At 33.7% G+C, this 21,240-nt stretch overlaps 1 protein-coding gene across 6 annotated transcripts in view; it reads left to right on the forward strand.

Moving 5' to 3' along the window:
- Positions 1-21,240, forward strand: part of Sec24b (SEC24 homolog B, COPII component) — an 82,590-nt gene that overhangs the window by 35,322 nt on the left and 26,028 nt on the right. For 2 of the 6 annotated variants that reach the window (XR_003299943.2, XM_026379528.2), the window contains exons 4-7: positions 5,331-5,435; positions 13,906-13,986; positions 17,119-17,354; positions 20,299-20,483. Coding sequence is in view for 5 of the 6 variants with exons in the window: in XM_026379528.2 (XP_026235313.2) it covers positions 5,331-5,435; positions 13,906-13,986; positions 17,119-17,354; positions 20,299-20,483 (607 nt within the window). In the remaining variant the exon portion in view is untranslated. Of the gene's footprint in view, positions 1-3,796; positions 3,835-5,330; positions 5,436-13,905; positions 13,987-17,118; positions 17,355-20,298; positions 20,484-21,240 lie in introns of all 6 variants that reach the window. The other 4 variants (XM_077803618.1, XM_026379529.2, XM_026379530.2 and 1 more) reach the window with 4 other exon arrangements.

Consider the following 21,240-nt stretch of genomic DNA (forward strand, 5'->3'; position numbering starts at 1 on the left):
AATTTGGAATCCTCCTGCCTCGGCTTCCAGAGCAGCCAGGATTACAGGTCATTTATAAATGAGGAAACTAAAGTTTAGAGAGATTAGGTGTCTTTCCCAAAGACATCTAGACTTTCTGCGAGGTTGCCAACACTCAACATAGACCTTGTGCCTCTAAACCCAGTGTTCCTTTTCCTCTATCAGCAGTTACTCAGAATATTGAGAATTTCTTTACACACTTTGCTGATCTAATATCCTACCATGTTCTTTCATTACATTTTATCAAAATAATCTCAGCAGTTAGTATTACTAAAATAGTATGTTATTTATACTATATTACAAATATTTTATGATTAGATAGGTTGTGAAGTACTTTCTTGTATATTTCTCATTGACTCTGAAAGAAATTCTATGGGATCTGTCTTTTCTTTGCAGTGCTAGGGATTGAGTCCAGGACCTCTCAAATGCTAGGCAGGTGCTGTACCACAGTACCTTTGGCCCTCATAGGATCTTTATCTAGAGTTTTACCCATGTATTTTGAAAAAAAATGATAGTCCTAGAAAATATTCTATTTTATTTTATTTTTATACTAGAGATTGGACCCAGGGCTTCGTGCATGCTAGGCAAGTACTCTCACTGAGTGACATTTCAAGCACTTTTTGTTGTGGTGGTAGTTGTTCTTTTTTGAGACATGGTTTCACTAAGTTGCTCAAACTTCCATGAGTTTGCATTTTTCCTGTCTCAGCCTCACAAATAGCTCTCTCTGCTTATTTTAAAAGAATTATCATTACTAAGTGCCCTGTGAACTCCTCAGGTTGGAAGACTCCTCCACCCCTTACTAATGACTTGCCCTAGGGATGAGTATTTAGAATAGTAGAAAATAATTGTTTAATTAAATATACACAAGACCATGTTAAGGTTTAGCAATGATAATAGCTAATACTTGCATAGTATTTAGTGTATGCCAGGTACCATGGCTAATCATTTGAAATATGTTAACTCATTTAATCCTTACAACAACCATTGGGGTACTTATTATTCCATTTTACAGATGATGTAAGTGAAGGACAGAGAAGGTGATGACTTTCTTAGAACATATCAAAGGACACACATCTAATAATAGGTAGTATTATCTATCTAATAAAGGTAGTAGAACGTGGAATTGAATCCAGAGTTTCCATATTCATCTGCAATGTCATGTTGCTTCTTGCGTATTCTTTTTTAAAATGTATACTTATTTTTTAGTTGTAGATGGTGGACACAATATCTTTATTTCATTTTTATGTGGTGCTGAGGATGTAGCCCAGTGCGTCATGCATGCTAGGCAAGCACTGTACCACCGAGCCACAACCCCAGCCACTCATATTGCTTCTCTTTTCATTATTTCTTACTGTCTTATGCTTTGTTCTCACCAGGCTCTTTCAAAAGCAATGGATTCTTTGACATTAGTGGTCTGGGTCTGCATAAAGGCAGAATTATTAACTAAATAGATTTATCATTTCTTTATCACAGCACTTTTCATATTTCTGAATTAAGAATATCCTAGTGAGAATCAGTCCTGTTTCTAACATATTTCACCCATAACTGAAATGTATCTTTCAAAGTTTTTTAAAAAAAGCCATTAGGTTTTTGGAATGCCTTGGTCAACTATTGAAGGAAGGAGGAGGCTTTCCTTTTAGTGCTTGATAGGTTTTATATCTCAGGGCAACATGTCACAGTAAGATTTAGGTAAGTTTTCTGTGTGAAGTGAGAGAAAGGTTATTATCCACAGACATTTTTTAAGTGGATACATTTTAGGAAAGAGAAGGCTTACAGATACTAATATCTGAAAATTAATTCCTATAAAGCCATTCTTTTGTGGGAACCCTTGAAAAGCCTTCTAGTATTTGTACCTAGCTTGAAGACCAGCTTAGGAAAAATAACAGTTGCTCCAGACTCTTAAATAAACCAGCCTCCACAGGGATTTGTTCTCTTAAGACCAGTTTTGATTTATTCCCAATGTGGCTGTATCTAGGGAACAGTGAAGATATTTTTTTTTATTAAGCAATCCTAAAGGATGTGGTCTTCTGGAGAATTTTGCCTCAGGGTGCTTTAATAGCAGGTAGTTTAATCTGGATGTCCTTTTTAGTATCACACCCTCATACCCCATACTCGATTGAACCCAGGGCCTTGTGCATTGTGCAAGCTCTCTACCACTGAGCTACGGTCCAACCCCCAATAATTGAGGGTGTGATGTTTATAATTTTTCTTCTTCTTTTTTTTTTTGAGAAGGGGGTGTTTTTTAAAAATACTGGAGGCTGTTAATAACAGAGCTCTTTGTTGTGTTAGATTCTATGAAATGTTTCTTGCCTCTTATTTTACTAGATTCATACCTTAGAATCTCTGATTAAGACAGAATGAATCAGGGTACAGCATTCACTTTCCTTTTGATCCTAGGTACATTCAGTATCCCTTTGATACTAGGTATTTCCATGCATGTTTCTACAGGGGGTTCTAGACTGAGCTTGGAAGAAGACCTCATATATTTGACCTGAATCTTATGCATAAAGAGCATCTGAGTATGAGGAAAGTGTCATAATCATTTATATATTATAGAGTAGATGACATGGCTGTCCACCGTTTTGTGGCTACAACTCCCCATTTGCTGCACATAACCTAGAGGAGGGCACTTAAATATGAAATGATTATTATTCTGGATCTCTTGCCATTCCTCTGTGGGTTAACTAATGCGTTATATTCTTGTCCTGTGAATATTCCCAAACTGTTAGCAAAGTTTACTTGAACCAGCAAAGCAAAGGTAAGCTGAATTGTGAGCATGTTAAGAGTCATGGGCTGAACTCTTGATGCTTTAATATCCAGCACCTCTCAAAACAGATGTTACCTTTTTTCATGAAAGGAAAAGTTGGGTATGTTGTGTGACAGTCTGTTAATCTAATACCATGGTACAGTCTAAAATGATTCTATACTGAGAAATAATATTCTAGGTTTGTTTCAGTGTGTTAAGTAGTAGCTGTGTAAAATTTTTTAAAATCATTAGGCATTGGATATTTTTCTGATATTAGTTGAAATTAATCATTTTTTTTCTTATTCAGTAAATCTGGAGGAAAATATTTATTTCATCATACATATGTAAACCTGCCCTGTACTTTGGCACATTTAATTAGAGTCAGTAGTCAGTCATAAAAAGAGTATATTCTCTTCTGAGTTTTCTGTTGGTTGTTGGTCTTTCTTAGCTTAGTATAGTGAACAGAATTTCTTCTTATTATATAAGTTACACACATGTTTATCTTTTAAAGTGCAGTGTGGCCAGGTGCAGTGGCTAATGTCTGTAATCCCAGCTGCTTGGGAGGCTGAGGCAGGAGGATTGCAAGTTTAAAGCCAGCTTCAGCAAAAACGAGGCTCTAAGTAATTCAATGAGACCCTGTCTCTAAATAAATTACAAAACAGGGCTAGAGATGTGGCTCAGTGGTTGTGTGCCCCTGAGTTTGATTAATGGTATCCAAAAATAATAAAGTGCATTATTATTATTATTATTTTAGTGTGGATGGACACAATATCTTCATTTTTATTTGTTTACTTTTATGTGGTGCTGAGGTTCGAACCCAGGGCCTCACGCATGGAGGCAAGCGCTCTACCACTGAGCTACCACTCCTGCCCTATAGTGCATTATTAACAGTATTTTGAGAAAGGTCTTCATTTTTTTTAAAGGCCTTTTCTAGAAGGATTTTTCTAGAAAACTTATTGATCTAGTTTGTCATAAACTTTTTAGTGTATTTAACCTGAAGTCTAATATTAGTCACATTTTCATTTTAACTAGGCTTTTGTTAGAGGAACACGCAACTCTGAATTTGGAAGGTATCAAGTTTGCTTCTTATAGTGTGTGAACTTACTTTACATTGAGTTTTATTTCCTCAGATGAATTTGTGATAACAGCTATTTTATCCGTATTAAAAAAATATTTCAGCAAAGCTAGCAGATTTTCCATGACTCTTAATCATATTGGGAGGATCAAAGCTTCACTGATATACAGTTTAACCTTTGCTTTCTTCTAAACTCAAGTTTTACTTGTTAATAGCTTTTTTCTTAAAATAGAGAAGAGTTATGTTGTCCATGCTAATCACAAAGGTCACCTGAAGAAACAGTGGAGAGAGTATTTGGGGACAACCTTGTGATTTTGGTGATTATGGCTTTGTTGTACTCCCAGTGTTATGAAGTATTCTTGGAAATCCCCACTAGGTTCCTGGGGGTTTTTTGGTTTTGTTTTTTAAAAGTAGAGCTGTAAGATTTTTATTACAAGCATGTTTGTTCTTTTTTTATGAAGTGTTTTCATTTTTAATTAAGATGAATTTTATTTTCCTCTTAAAAATTTTATGGATGTTAATGTTTTATCTCTTGATTTTACCAAATTAATTAATAAAAATACCCAGTCAACTTTTTTGGGTGGGGGGGTATGGTGGGGAGGTACTAGGAATTGAACTGAGGGGTGCTTTACCACTGACCCATATCCCCAGCCCTTTTTATTTTGAGTTTTGAGACAGGGTCTTGCTAAGTTGCTTAAGACCTTGCTAAATTGCCGAGGCTGCCCAATCAACTTTTTAAAAGGGAAATACTATATAGCTACCAGTACCAGTTATGAGCTTTTTTGTTAGACTCTGCCTCCTGTTGGTGTAGCTCACACAGAGCTACTTACCTACTTCAGACCCACATCTAGGCAATAAAATAACACTGATATGACTGACTACCTTATCTCAGGAAACCCAGTTTTCTGCAATTGTCACACTTGTAAGGCCACAATTAATAAGATTTTAGGCTTTTTTGAGCATCTGCTGTGAACAGAGAACTGTGCTGAATACAGTTCTTTAACTGTCATTCTTTTCCGTTAATGGGAACTGTGTTACCGTCAAGTTGGCATTGGCAGAAGGAAGGTACCAATGTGTTTTGGATGCTGTACAAATTTAGTTCAGTAGAAATGCTCACTGCCCACCAAGAATGCACAGTTCCAAAGGAAGTATACCCCAAGGGCCCAATGGTCAAAGAAGGTAAATGTGTATAAAGCTTAGGAAAATTTCCAGAGACTATCATTGCAATTTCCTAAATATTTTCAGTATAATATGTGGTACTTTTTTCATACTTAAATCAGTTAGTTCATATTAAAGCTGCTTTTACTAAACTGCTTTGCAGAGATTGCCTAACAGTTTTAATTTTGATAATAAATTTGCTAATGTTAATATGCATGCTGTGATGTTCTTTGGAATGTCAGAGTTCTTTCTCACTTTTAATGCAATGTCAAAATTTTATTTCTCGTCTTTCCTGTTGGTTTGACTCTTGTGTTTGTGCTTTCCACTTTACAGGCATGCAGTATGGTGAATATGTTAATAATCAAGCTAGCTCCGCACCAACTCCCTTGTCATCAACTTCCGATGATGAGGAAGAGGAGGAGGAGGATGAGGAAGCAGGTCTGCTTTAGCTTTACACCAGTCTTTGATCTTTTCCTACTCTAGTTTTTTTTCTTTTATTTCTATATTCTTAGCCTTTTAAAAAGTATCTAAAGATTTAACAAGATGAACTTAACTTGGCTTGGGTTATAGAAGGTGGGGTCACTTGAAATAAAGTGTTTATTTAGTTTGTCCTCCTTTGGACACCTTTATCATTTTGTAAGTGATAGGGTTAGAATCCATCATTCATGATTGTGGAGTATTTTCTTCTTTCAGAAATGCATTTCCTCCCATGTCATGTGCAAAGGAATGAGTCCTGACTCAAGCTCTTGGCTGATGATTGCTATAGCTTCCTTAGAGGAATATGTTTTCTGCTTTGCATGATACTTTGTTCTAATGAAAATGAGCCATATGGATTTTATAATAGTGACAGAGAAAAAGGACAGTGTTTTATGATGTCCTCTAGGTCCTTTTTTATCAAGTATTTAGAAGGTCCACAATTTGTAGTTGTTTTCCTGATCATGAAGTAGTAATTCATATCACAAAGTAGTAGTTCATATCATAAAGTAGTTGTGCGTATAGTTATGTGTTGCAATCTGTTTAATATCTTTTTCTGCTTGATAGAGAGAACATTGCTGAAAATTAAGCAGTTAATCCCTCTATTAATTTTAACAGTTGTAGACTGACCCAATAAGTGTGATGATCTTTCAAATTACTATATGTAATCATGATTCTCCTATTTTTTTTAAATGATGGGAGGCTTTGCTCTATAAACAGTTTGTTTAAGCAGAAATTTCTATTTTCTGTGTATTTTTAAAATATTCATATCTTATTACATGATTTGAGATGGATAAAAATAGAAAGTAGGGGAGTAATTTTTCTTATTTTAAATATATAATTACTCATTTATCTTTCAGAAATTTTTATTTTTTTTAATGTGATTTTGAACTTAATTAAAAGTTGCAAAAAAGATTAAAAGAAACTTTATATACACGTTATGCTGGTAAACCATTTTTGCACCACTTGGTTTATAATTCTGGATTTTTTTCCTACATCATTTGAAAGTGAGTCGTTGAAAACATTATGAACTTTACTTCTCTTTTAGTTAGCGTTTTTGTTGCTGTGACTATAAGACCTAACCAGAACAATTTTAGGAGGAAAAGTTTATTTGGGGGCTCAGAGTTTTAGAGGTCTCAATCCACGAACAGCAGACTCCATTCCTCAGGATAGAGGTGAGGCAGAACATCATGGGGGAAGAGTGTGGCAGAGGGAAGCAGCTTACATGATGATCAGGAAGCAGAGAGAGAGAGAGAGAGAGAGAGAGAGAGAGAGAGACTCCATTCTCCAGAAACAAAATATATACCCCCAAGCCACGCACCAATTCCTTCCTCTTCCAGCCATACCCTACCAGTTCTGTTATCTCTCAGTTAATCCCTATCATTTATCCTCTGAACCTTTTTGCATTGTCTCACACGTGAGCTTTTTGGGGACACCTCACATCTAAATCATAACAACCCCTAAGTACAAAAGTGTGTCTTTCCTATTTATAAGGACATGTGTTACATAAACATAATATAGTTGTCAGCAAATTGAGCACTGTTAATATAATAATATCTGCCCATAGTCATATCTCCACAGTGTCTCAGTTTGATCATTTATAGCTATTTTCATGGTCCAAGATCTAGTTCATGATCATGCATTGAATTTAGTTGTCATGTCTATTTAGACTTTCACAATCTAGAACAGTTCCTTAGATTTTTATTCTTGACCTTCACATATTTAAAGAATATAGGCGAATTATTTTGTGAAATATTCCTCAATTTAGATTTGCCTTTCCTCATGATTAGATTTAGATATTGCATTTTTATGGGATTTTTAAAGTATATTGTGTTTTCTGTGCATCTTGTCTGAGGCATCAGATGTTAATTTGTTCCCATATTGATGACTTGATCTTCAGTTATGTAGTTTAGGTAATAATCTGCTAGGTTTCTCTACTATAAAGTTAACTACTTTTCCCTCATGAAATTAATAAATAATTGTGGAGAGATTCTTTGAGGCAGTATAAATATTCTATTCTTTATTAAATTCTCACCCATTTGTTTTGGAATTCAGCTGATGATCTTTAAACTCTGATAGCCCTTATATTGATGAGTTGGATTTGTATTATAAAGAAAAGTCATTGTATCCATTTGTCCTAGTCATTGTATCCATTTGGCTAGGAATGACTCCTTCAAAGTAGCCCTGATATTATTTTCAAATATTCCTATGAATCTTTGAGCAGTTACTTTAAGTGCTTTAAAACCACAGTAGGAATTCCAAACTCATCTTGTGCTTATCCTGCTGTGATCCTGGAATGAGCCTTTTCTCCAAGTAGTCCTGGTTTCATTCGTGGAGACAGGTATTTTAGAAATCAAGATCTGATTGCAACATGTACAAAGCTTGACTGAAATCTCTGCAAAGATAATTGATCAATCAAGAGGTTCTTGTCTTTTTTCACTCCCTGCCATATTTGTAGTGCTGTTTGGGATAAGGAGAGTAAAGAGAAAATGAAGATCATTTTGTGAGTCTCTTGCTAGTATTATTATGTATTATCTGCTGCATATGCTTACTCCTTAGTTAGCCCTGTTGAGTGGCTATTATTTTGAAACCTGTTGGTACTAATAAGGAGCAGCTTAGATATTAAGTGTTTATTTTTGTCTCTCAACTTCATGAAATTTGGCTTATGCTTTTTCCATATCTTATGCAAATTATGAGGAACAAAACCCTCAAATTATCTAATTAATTTGAAGTTGGGCAAAACTAGTAAATATATTGGTCTTTTTGTTGACCCACATTGGTTGTTTTTCAGAGGGAGAACAACTGAAGCCTTCTCTAAAAGGTTTAAATCATTCTTTATACTTTTCCTCAACTTCAAGGTTTCTGAACTTTTCTTTTGATCTGTTCTATTCCTTGCTTCCTCAAATTTAAGCTTTTTTTTAAATTTTTTTTTCTCCTTCCCCTTTTCTTCTTTCAAGCTATGACATAGAGCCATTAAAAGAATGAGGAAAAAGTTCCTCGTAAGTATTACATTTGTACTTGTCCCCCATTTGGCCTTAGAATTCTTGTTGTCACCATGGTGAAATTAAGTACATCTTGAAATGTGTTGTAAGAAAGGATTGAAAAAAAAATGCCCTTGTTTATGGGAGGATATGAGTAAATAGTGGGATAATTATAAAAGTACTCATCCATGTGAAACCAGCTTCCACATTGAAAGCAATAGAGGTTGAGAGCTTTCCTAATCTAAAAATCTGAAATCTTCAATACTTCAAAACACAGACCATTTTCAGCCACAACATGATGCCACGCGTAGAAAATTCTACCTTTACCTCATGATGGTGACACTCAAACCCAGGCCCACTAAAAATATTATTTAAATTATCTTTAGATTGCATAGAAGGTAGACATGAAACATACATGAATTATGTGTTTAGACTTGGGACCCATCCCTAAGATATATCATCATGTATATGCAAATATTCCACACTCAAAAAAAAAAAAAATAGAAATCTGAAACACTTTGGGTCCCAAGCATTTTGGGTAAGGATTGATTAACCTGTATTTTTGAATGGTATCATAATTCTAAAAAGCAAAGGCCAAATAGTTTCTGGCTTCTTGAAATGTGTCAATTCAGGATTGAAAAAAACACTCTTGCATATGAGAGGAAATGATTTTCCACAGGTTTATGAGAAAAGTTTCACAAAGGATTTGTGATTTGAAGGGATGAATAGGATTAAGCCATGTGGGGAAAGGATATGTAATGTGCATAAATAAGGAAAAATTGGCATATTCAGGGCTATGAGGAAGGAGTTTGTTATGGTTTTCTCTTAAGGTAAAGGGGAGAATGGTACAGGGGTATGTGGGAGATTCAAGTGAAAGACAAGCGTAAGCCAAATCTTGAAGTTCCTGAAGTACAGTGTGGAGTCATTTAGTTAGACTCTATTCTTTAGGGCGTGGGAATTAGTGAAAGTATTTTGAAGCATGTTCAGAGTGTTAACATAGAAGTTTCATAACGTGCTCTCTTTGTGTTTTTAAATTTACAGTTCTGGTTGGTTTTGGCAGTGATGGCATGGCCTAATGAGAATGCATTAATCTAAATAATAAGATCTTATAATTTTTGACTCTGTGTAGTCTAACTTAGTGATTTTTCTGGGTTTATATCTGTACAGTTTCTTTGACATTTTGACAAGTTCTAGGATAGAGCTTTGTACTTAGTCTTTTCTTCAGAAAGTGAATTTTAAAGTAAACTAGCAAATTTAAAATTATTCAACAAATAAATAGAATTACTATTTTCATAAAATTGATATCTTTTAAAAGTTTATAGCTATGGCATAATTGAAATGGGCAGTATTTTTAATGTTTACATTTTATTTGACATGAAAGAAGCTAAGTAGCATAATTAAGTAGTATTATGATCTTGAAATAATTTGATATATATAAGCAATCTTTTATCTTTGGACATTTTTTCCAAGAATAATTACTTCTTTTTTTAAAAAATCACTTCTTGATATTTACATCTTGAAAAGTTTTTCTTGAGCAGGATGAGTGACATAGTATTTTTATAAGTTTTATTGAGATATAATTTATATGGCATAAAATTCAACTGCTTAAATTTTAAAGTTAAGCAGTTTTTAGTATTTCACAAAGTTTGTCAACCATCACTTCCATGTAATTCCTGAACATTTTTATCACCCCCAAATAGAAACTCTGTAACTGTTAGCAGTCATTTCACATTCTACCCATCCTAGCACACAGCTCCAAGGAGCCTCTAATCTACTTTCTTTTTTTCTAGATTTGCCTGTTTTGAACATTTGATATAAATATTTCTTACATGCTTTGTTTTTTGTTTGTTTTGTTTTTGTTTTTTTGTTACTGGGCTTCCTTAGCATAATGTTTTAATTTTATGGAATGTATCTGTAATTCATTCCTTTTTATTGCTGAAAAATATTCCATTAGGTATATGTATCATTTTTTATTAGTCCATTCACGAATTATTAGATATTTAGGTTGTTTCTGCTTTTTGACTATCATGAATAATGCCACTATTGAACATTTGTCAACAAAATTTTATGTAAGTTTATATTCCACTTCTCTTTGAGTGAAATTTCTGAGTCATGTGGTAACTCCATATTTAACCTCTTGAGAAATTGCCAAACTGTCTCCCAATGTGGCTGTACTATTTTTCAGTTGCACAACAGTTTAGTCTCTCCGCATCCTTGCCAAAACTGTTTACCAGTCTGTTTGGTTATAACTATCCTTGTGGATATGAGGTATTATCTCAGTGTTTTAATTTTCATTTCCCTAATGACTAGAGATGTTAAACATCTTTTCAGGTGCTTATTGTCTTTTTGTGTATCTTCTTTTCAGAAATATCTTTGGATATTTGTCTTTTATTGAGACATGAGTATATATATATATATGTGTGTGTGTGTGTGTGTGTGTACTTTTTTTTTTCCCTAGATACCAGACCCGTGTTAGATAAATAATTGCAAATATTTTCTTCCATTCTGTGGGTTGTCTCTTTTCTTTTCTTTTTTTTTTCTTGTACCAAGGCTTGAACCCAGGGGTGCTTAACCACTGAGCCACATCCATACCCTTCTAAATATTTTATTTAGAGACATGGTCTCTCTGAGTTGCTTAGGGCCTCACTAAGTTGCTGAGGCTGGTTTTGAACTGGTGATCTTCCTGTCTTGGCCTCCTGAGCTGCTGTATTACAGGCATGCATTGCCATGCCTGGAGGTTGTCTCTTGGTAGCTTTTAGAGCTCCACTATTTTAAAAATTTTTGTTGAGATTCAGTTTATCAATTTTTCTCTTTTGTTGCTTTTTCCTTTGAAGTCATATTTAATAATTCAATACTTAAGCCAAAAATTATGAATATTTCTATATTATAAGAGTTTTATAGATTTATGGTTTTAGCACTTACATTTAGTTTGCAATTCATGTTGAATTAATCCTAGTATAAGGTATAAAGAAGGAGTCTAGCTTCGTTTTTCTGCAGTATTTGTTGAAAAGAAAATTTTTCTTCTTTGAAATGTTTGGTAAATTGTTTAGTCCTCGGGAAAATTTACATAACAAAATTAGTTATTTTAAAGTATATAATTCAGGGGAGCTGGGGTTGTGGCTCAGCGGTAGAGCACTTGCCTAGCATGTGTGAGGCACTGGGTTCAATCCTTGGCACCACATAAAAATAAATAAACAAAATAAAGGCATTGTGTCCATCTACAACTAAAAAAAATTTTTTTTAAAGTATATAATTCGGTGGCATCTAGTGTATCTACAGTATTGTGCATTCACCACATCTATCTAGTTCTAACTTTGTGAGTATACTAAACCAGATTGAATGAAACATTTTCATTATCCAAAAGAAAACACTAAATAGTAATTCCCAGTTTCCCCCTCCCCTCAGGCCCTAACAGCCACCAATCAACTCTCTTGACTCTGTATACTTATCTATTCAGGATATTCATATAAAAGGAATCAGACAATATGTAGCCTTTTGTGTTTGGCTTCATTCACCAGCATGTTTTCAAGGTTCATTACATTGCATGAATGTATTAATATTAGTATTCCATTCCTTTTGTGAATGAATACTATCCCATGATGGAGATAACAGCATGTTTTGTTTATTCATTCATCTGTTGATGACTACTTGGATTTTAATGTCTTGTTTTTTTTTTTTTTTTTTAATGCTATTACTACAAGACTACCCCCCACACAAGTACTGGGTGTTGTTGGGAAATTTACCACTGAACTATATCCATGTCCCCTTTTGTTTTATTTTGAGACAGGGTCTCACTAAGTTGACCAGACTGGCCTTGAACTTGCTATCCTCCTGCCTTAGCCTCCAGAGTAGATGGGATTACAGGCATTGTGAGATTTTTGACCTTATATGTTAGCATTTTTCTTTAGTTATAAATTCATAAATAGAATGAACAAAAAGGAAGAGCCATTTTTTCCATTTGTTATTAAGAATAGCATACATATGCAACAGTTTTCTGTTTGTGACAAAGAAGGCACTTGGTAAATATGAGAGCCCTCCACTCATTACTTATTTTATAGCTCTCATACTTTATAAGTGGCTTCATATCTACTCTTTCACTTAAACCTTACAGGAACATTAAGAACACCAGGTAGGGCATTTTGAAAATCGTTCTCATTTTACAAACAACAGTGCTGATGATTGTAACTTACTCAAAGTTATACTGCAAATAAATGGCAGAATCTGATGGACCTGAACCTCTTTTCCTTTGTTCTTTTCTGAGAATAAAATGTTCCTACACTAATAACTTCAGCTATTATGCTGAAGTTAGATATATTAGTTGATACATCTAATTCTCATGGCTATCCAAAGTTATTCAGTGAAAGATAATTATGCATATATATCACAGTTCAAAAATCAATCTAAAGCATAGTTCAAACCCCACTTGTAATATTTGTGCTTCGAGCCAAGGATAATCTCTATATCACAGAATTTTGTCACTTTGAAATAGACTTTGGTTTGTCTTACATAACAAGATTTCTAATAAAAGAGAGCGGCCATATGAATTTTCTGTATTAGATATTCTGGTGTGTTGACTTAGAATAATTGTAAGTTCCCAATAAAATATTCGCTGAGTGAGTGAATGAAAGAAATATACATTCTACTGTCCATGTGCCTGATCTCCAGATTTCATCATAAATTGCCATTCAACATTCCTCCTCACCTTACAGGTTTTGAATAAATATAAACTATAAAAAATCTTGTTGTATAATTCTTATATTTATTAAAATTCCTTTCATTTATGTTACCTTATTAAATATATCAGCTATTATTTACTCCCCATTTTGCAGATGAATAAATTGAGGCAGAGAACAGCTTAGTAATACATAAGGAAGCAACACAAGCCAAACAGCTGTGCTGAGTTTTAAAAGTCATTAAAATTTAGTTATCTTAAAATATTGCAATACTAATAATATGCATTTAATATCTTGAGATTTAGTGGACATAATCTTTAAGGTGTGGATATATTAATACTTCTATCAACCTAAAATGTTTTTTTGTGTATTTGACAACTTTTTAAAAATATTTTTTAGTTGTAGATGGACACGATACCTTTATTTATTTTTTATGTGGTGCTGAGGATCAAACCCAGTGCCTCACCCATGCAAGGTACACATTCTACCACTAAGCCACAACCCCAGCCCCTGTTCGACAACTTTTAATAGTTTAATGTCTGTCCTCTAAGTTACCTGTGTTTACCTGAATTTTATATCTACTCAACAGCTTCATATTCTCCCTTCTTCACACATTTTTCTTATTAACAAACCTTATATGTTTTTAAACATCAATCATTTTACTTTTTTACTAGAGTCAGGAATTTTCCTAGTTTAGCACAAATCTCTTTTTCAAAATTGCCAGTGACTGCTGTGAAAGTTTCATTTTCAACTTAGCAGGTGTTTTGGTATTCCTTTCAGGTGTTGACAGCTCTTCTACCACAAGCAGTGCTTCTCCAATGCCCAACAGTTATGATGCCCTGGAAGGAGGCAGCTACCCAGGTAACTTGTTTTATGCTTACTTGATGTTCATTTTTAGTCATCAACTATCAATTGCTCTCAGACATGATCATGTATTATACATATTTAGTAGATTCTATTTTTACCAGAGAAAAGGGATGTTTTCCTGGCATTCATATGACAACTATGAAGATTATTTCTGGAAGACCTGAAGAAATTTATTACTGTTATTTTTTGTTAGTTTCCTTTTTCCAAAGATATTTAATAATGTATAATTTTCAACCATATCTGGAAATAACTATTCATTACATAAGAATACATAAATAGTGGAAAGTATTAAAGGAACTAGTAAATTAACTTATAACTAATAGTCATTTATTATTATATTTATACTATGGTTTTCCTTAGTCTCCTGTCTCCTTTCTGACGACCTAACAAGCACCTGACCTTTTTCTTTCTCTCTCCCCCCTCTCTGTTTGTTCCTAATGACTTCAAACTTCATGACTAACATATCAAATAAGTCTGATATACATCTTTGTTTCTTATCACTTTGATTAATCTAGTACAGAGCGTAACTGAAGTTGGAATGTTCTGTAATTCACACAGTACCCACTATTGTTAAGGTAGGAATCAGTAGAAAACTTTAATCTCAGCTTAGTATAAAGTCCCTCATACTTTTTGAAGAATACCTGAATAAACTATTCAGTCCTTGTGGCTAGGGAATCAGTAGTTGTGTGTAAGAAATTATAAACCACTCCAAGAGCAACCACTATTAACAAAAGTCATAGGGGAATTACTTCATTCACTAAAAGATGAATACTACAACTCTTTAGTATTTTGTGAGCTCTGAATTAACCTGAAGGGAAAAGTCCCTGTGGTATAGTTAAAACATCATGACCTTAGAGTCAGATATTGGTTTGTTTGAATTAATTCAATCAACAAATTCTAATCTTATAATGAATTGTGCTTTGACAGTATGTTAGTGATCTTGGACAAGTTTTCTAGCTATTTATACTGCACTAAAATGTGATAAATCTGTGAACACTAATAGTATCAAATGACTTGAAGGTTACTATATATCCAGTACTAGGATAGATCTTAGGAGTACAGAAATGTATGACCTATTATCCTTTCCTAAAGAAGGAGAGAACATTTAAACTTCTGTCTTCAAGACTCAATGTTTATTTCTTATACTGATGATTGTTTTCATATTAAGGGATCCTTCTACCTCTGTTTCCATCATAGGCAGGTGATCTAAGGAATCTACACTGCATTGAAGTTATGACCCTTGAATAATCAGGGAAAGATGATAGTAGAATGTTAAGGAATGTGTCCTCAAAGTTAGAATCAACAAAGTGAATAGAAAGATGTGTTTCGTCAAGAAACTTTTTAAAAACAAATTAGGTCAGATGCTTTTCAGAAAATGTTTTAGCAGAGTCTGATTGCTAATGGAGAGTACCATTTTTATTTGATAAAAATAAAATGATTACACATTATTGAGTTGACTTTAAAATAAGACTTCCAGTCAGCATACCAAAATGTTAATAATGGTTATGTAGTAATTTTTAAAGAGTTTTTGTTGTTATTTTTCCTGTGTATGATATTTAAATTATAAACAGTTTTATTCAAATTTTAGTTTTTGTTTTAAATTTTAACGAGAAAAAGAACACTCAGTAAACATTTTTTTTTTTATTTGGCATCTATTACATACCAGATATTGTTCTAGGAGCTGGACACTATTCTAGACACTCTCATTCTTTACTCATGGTTCACCTATGCAAATAACACAAACTTCTAGGAGATTGTAGAAATATGTCAGTCTTTCCATGAACATTATATAGAAATGGCAGGGTCAGATAAAAGACAACTTAGAAAAGAGTAGTAGATGCTTTTTTTTTTTTTTTTTTTTTGCTACTTAGTCCTAATACTGCTAAGAGAATTAAAACAAAAAAGTAGGAGATATATGTCTTATGTTTTATATATGTATATATATAAAACATATCCATGTTTGTATTATCTGGTAGAAGTACCAACTGAATGGCGAGGATGTGGGGAGAAAGGCACACTCATACATTGCTGGTGGGACTGCAAATTGGTGCAACCAATATGGAAAGCAGTATGGAGATTCCATGGAAAACTTTGAGTGGAACCACCATTTGACCCAGCTATCCCACTTCTTGGTTTATACCCAAAAGACTTAAAAACAGTGTACTATAATAACATAGCCACATCAATGTTTATAGCAGCACGATTCACAATAGTAAAATTGTGGAACCAACCTAGATGCCCTTCAGTAGATGAATGGGTAAAGAAACCATGATATATATACACAGTGGAATATTATTCAGCATTAAAAGAGAATAAAATTATGGCATTTGCAGGTAAATGAATAGAGTTGGAATATCATGCTAAGTGAAGTAAGCCAATCCCCCCAAACCCAATGCTGAATGTTTTCTCTGATAAGAGGATGCTGATCCATAATGGGGCTGGAGGAGTGGAGCATGGGAGGAATGGAGGAACTTTAGATAGGGCAAAGGAGAGAGAGGGGAAGGGAGAGGCAGAGAGTAAGAAAGATGGAATGAGATGGACACCATTACCCAAAGTACATGTATTAAGATACCAGAGACATGGCAAATTGTGCTCTATATGTGTACTATGAATTGAAATACATTCTGCTGTCATATATAACAAATTAAAATAAATAAATAAATTTTAAAGAAAGAAATACCAACTGAAAAACTTGGTGAAATTATTCAAAATATGGGATGGAACCATATGTAAAATGAGATTAGCAAAATATTGATAATGATTGAAGCTGGGTAATAGGCCTGTAGACTTAACTTTGCTAATTAAATTTTTAAAAGTATACTTTAAGTTGCCTGCTCTATTAATAGGAAAATCATTGCTTTTGGAATTTAAACTTAGAATTAAGGTTGAAGGATAAATGGAAAGAAGAAAACTAGGAGAGGTATTAAAAAATTTAATTGATTTGGTATACAATTATCTGCCTTTGATTTAGTTTGATTTTCTTTGGTTCAGATTCTAATCTCTCTGTGTTTAAAATTTCTCATTGTAAAACATTGTGAAAAGAAAGGGGAAATGCCAAAGGTTATGGCTCACCCAGGAATCAGGTCTTTATAGAGTCCCGATTTTCCCTTTTTTTGCCTTGGCTAGATGTGCATTCTTCCTCGGCCAGCAGCCCTGCTCCTGATCCAGCCCCTGAGCCTGATCCTGCTCCAGCTCCAGCGCCAGCACCAGCTCCTGCTGCTCCTCAGCCTTCAAAAATGGCTAAGCCTTTTGGCTATGGTTACCCAATTCTTCAGCCTGGTTATCAGAATGCTGCAGCACCACTTAATTCTGGAGTACATCCCAGTAGCCAAGGGTATTCTGGATTTCAGCAGTATCCTCAAGTATGTATATAATCCTCATGTACAGACATTGCATTTCTAAAATTTGTAAAACTTATCACTTCTAATAAACCCCTGATGATCAAATTTTTAAAAAGGTTAAATCTAGATAAGGACATTCGCTCTGATTTTTATTTTCTTGATTGTATCTTTAGTTTTCAGTCTGCAATACACAAAGTATTAATTTTATAGGCAGGGAATTAAAGTGAATGTTAAGTTTTTTTTTTTAATTCTATATTATTATGCTGGCATTCTCCATAGGAAATGACACAGGAGAATGTGGTTTAGAACTTACTCTAGTCTCTACCCTTCAGTTGAAGAACTCTTTATGGCATAGAACTGACCTGGTGAGAACCTTGGTGCAGGCACAAGCTCGTCAGTTCATGTGCTCATTGACTGCCGCCAGGACTGACCTTTCTGGAGCCACCTCTGGAAGATCATATTATCTTAATCATATAAGAACAGTAGATATTTCACATTTATTGAGAGGAAATGACATATACGGAAATGATTGAAATGGTGTAAGCATTTCTACTTATAATAAACCATTGTTAGTAGATTAACCTTATAGAAATTTCATCTTATGGTGAACTAAGAATTAAACTTTGACATAGGAAAATCATTTGTTTTTGGAATTTAATCTTAGAATTAAGGTTGAAGGGTAAAAGGAAAGAAGAAAACTAGGAGAGGCATTGAAAAATTTTATTGATTTGGTATACAGTTATCTGCCTTTGGTTTTGTTAGGTTTTCTTTGGTTCATATGAAACACTGAATATTTCAATCTCATCTGACTTGTACTGTACGTGAATTCCCATTTGGGATCATAATTTATTATTTATTTCTACACTTTAATGAGGAGAAAATTAGAAATGTTGGGCAAGCAAATAAAACTTATTTTGAAATAGTAAGTGGTGTTCCATAATAGCCTTGGGCAAGACTCAGCAAACTATGACCACTGGGCCACATCTGACCTGCCCCCTATTTTTGTAATAACACTTTATTGGCATATAGCCATGCCCAGTGTTTTGTATAACTGTCTATGATTGCTTTGGCGCCATAGTGAATAGAGCAGAGTAGTTGCACCCAAGATTGTGCCTTTCAAAGGTTTATAGTATTTATTGTCCAAGCACTATTAATCCATCTAAGATTTTATTTTGGTATATAATGTAAAGAATCAATCATTCCTTCCTACCCGATCCAAATGGTTATCCCTTAGTTCACTGTCATTTATTTGAAAATCTTCTCTTACTGATTGAATATCCCACCTTTATTTATCTCTTAAATGCTAAACTTGAATCCACTTTTGAGCTTTCCCTTATATACTGACCCATGTGATCTTTTTTCCTTTATCCTTTACAGCTCTATTGAAAACTTTTTTTTAATTATCCAGTTGTTTTTTTCCTTGACTTCAACAGCTTCAGTTACTTTCAACATTTTGCTAGACTTCTTTTCATCTCTCTCCCCACTTCCTTTTCTTCCTAAGGACTTTGAAGCTCTTGGGGGAAGGTGGTCATTTTTGCATAACCACAATAACACTATCACAGCCAACAAAATTAATAACTTCTAAATGCCATTTAAAATTCAGTGCATATTTAAATTTCCCTAGCTATTTTAAAAATACCTTTTCACACTTTGTTTATACAAATAAATATTTGTTTATTTTATTATTTGTACTTGTTTATATGTCATGCTTTTCATTGTAATTTAAAACATTTCTATTCATGCCTTTGATCCAATGGGAAAACTGGGTCAGTTGTCCTATAGAATGTCCCGTATTTTGAACTTGACTCATTGCTTCCTTGTATCATTTAACTTTTCCTCTGATCCATATTTCTGGTATTTTTTAGAAGTTAAATCTAATAGTTTCATAATATTTAGGTTTATTACTTCATGTATTTATTCATTTACGTGAGAATATGATATATTTAATGATTTATGCCTCATAATGATATCTGGTTGTACCACTTGTAGTGCTAGGATTAGTTGGAGCATCATTTGATGACTTCTTTATCACTGTATTACGCAGTTTATTACATTAAGCTTTTACCTATTGGCTTTGTTATCTGTTGATATGTAGGTATTATCTATTCTAGGTGACCATTACCTGAATTATTTCAGGATGGGTGGTAAATAGTGACTTTCCTAAAATTATCATACAGTATGTATTAGCTGGAATTCTGAAGTATATTCACATAATGGAGCACTTGGTACCTGTATAAAGAAATGTGGGAGATCTCTAAATGTAGCCACAGAATTATTGCCAGGACTTTTTCTTGGATCAAAAAAATAGGGCCATAGTTGGAACAGTATATATTAATTTTATATTAATAAATATAAATAATGGCAGGATTAAATAAAAAATAATAATAAATAGTTAACTATAGGTAGAGAGGTTAAAAATGAAATAAAATATCTCTAGATACACTTGATTATGATGTGTTGGCATTAAAATTATATAAATATCTTTACTGAAACTTATTAAGTCAAGAAAGATTAAAAGCAATTCTTAAAGATTAAAAACAGCATTATCAGATACATTTGAGACACAGGAAAAGAAAAATTAAGCAAAGCAAAACTCATTGAACACCATTGTATATTTCTATGGCATCATCTCAGTTTTTTAAAACTGTTAATTGATAAAACTTGAAAACAAGTAAGCATTTATCCTGCCTGTCCATTTCAGCTATATTCAGGGAAACCACATTCTTGATGTTGAATGGCATGTTTGCTGAAATATTGTTGTGAGACTTAACTTTGCTAATTAGATTTTTAAAAGTATACTTTAAGTTGCCTGCTCTATTAAGTCATTCTGCTGTTCTCAAGACAAATTTAAATGTTCTTACCTTCTTGATTTTTTCTTTTTGTTGAACTCCTATGTCTGGTATATGAAATTTGATTCACATTTGTTCTATTGTTCTTTTGTTTTGTTTTGATTTTGATCTTTCAGCAGTATCCTGGTGTCAACCAGCTATCCTCTGGTCTAGGAGGATTGAGTCTTCAGAGTTCTCCACAACCAGAAAGCCTGAGACCTATAAACCTCACTCAGGAGAGGAATGTTTTACCCATGACTCCCGTTTGGCCTCCTGTGCCTAACTTGAACTTAGAACTCAAAAAGCTAAACTGTAGCCCAGAGTAGGTATTCATTTCTTTTATAATCTTTCTTTATGTAATATACCTTAATGAAAACATTGTATGACTTTTAAAATAGCTGAGCTGATGGCACATGCCTGTAATCTTACCTACTTGAGATTTTTAAAAAAAATTTTTTTTTTAAATATGTATTTATTTTTTTAGGTGTAGGTGAACACAACACAATGCCTTTATTTTTATGTGGTGCTGAGGATCGAACCCGGGTCCCGCCCACACTAGGCGAACGCTCTACCGCTGAGCCACAATCCCAGCCCCGCTACTTGAGATTTTGAGGCAGGAGGATCACAAGTTCCAGGCCAGCCTGAGTAAATTAGTGAGATCCTGTCTCAAAGTAAAATTTAAATAAAAAGTAGGGGTCGGGATGTAGCTCAGTGGCAGAGGACCCTTGGGTTCAATCCCCAGTACTGAAAAAAAAAGGTAAAAGTAATATGGCATTAACTTCCTGACTGGAAGTTCATGTGGACTTTTTTATTTCACTTTGTATAGAAATAGATGTAAAATTTAGTTTAAATTATCTGAGTTATCTCTTCCCCTTCCCATCTCTATCTTAAACCTGTCCCTTTCCCCAATCATCTAATGTGAGGCAAATTATCTGTTTTTGAATGAAGGGTTTCAGTAATCCAAATGTAACTAGAGTTTTTCTTTCTTAAATCTCTTTTTCACCACTGTTTGTCAGTACTAACTTCTAATATTTTTTAGTAAATTGGAATCTTTAAAATTTTATTCCCTTCTTCAGGCT

This window comes from Urocitellus parryii, chromosome 10 (assembly GCF_045843805.1).
Source record: "Urocitellus parryii isolate mUroPar1 chromosome 10, mUroPar1.hap1, whole genome shotgun sequence".
NCBI classification, from domain to species: Eukaryota; Metazoa; Chordata; class Mammalia; order Rodentia; family Sciuridae; genus Urocitellus; species Urocitellus parryii.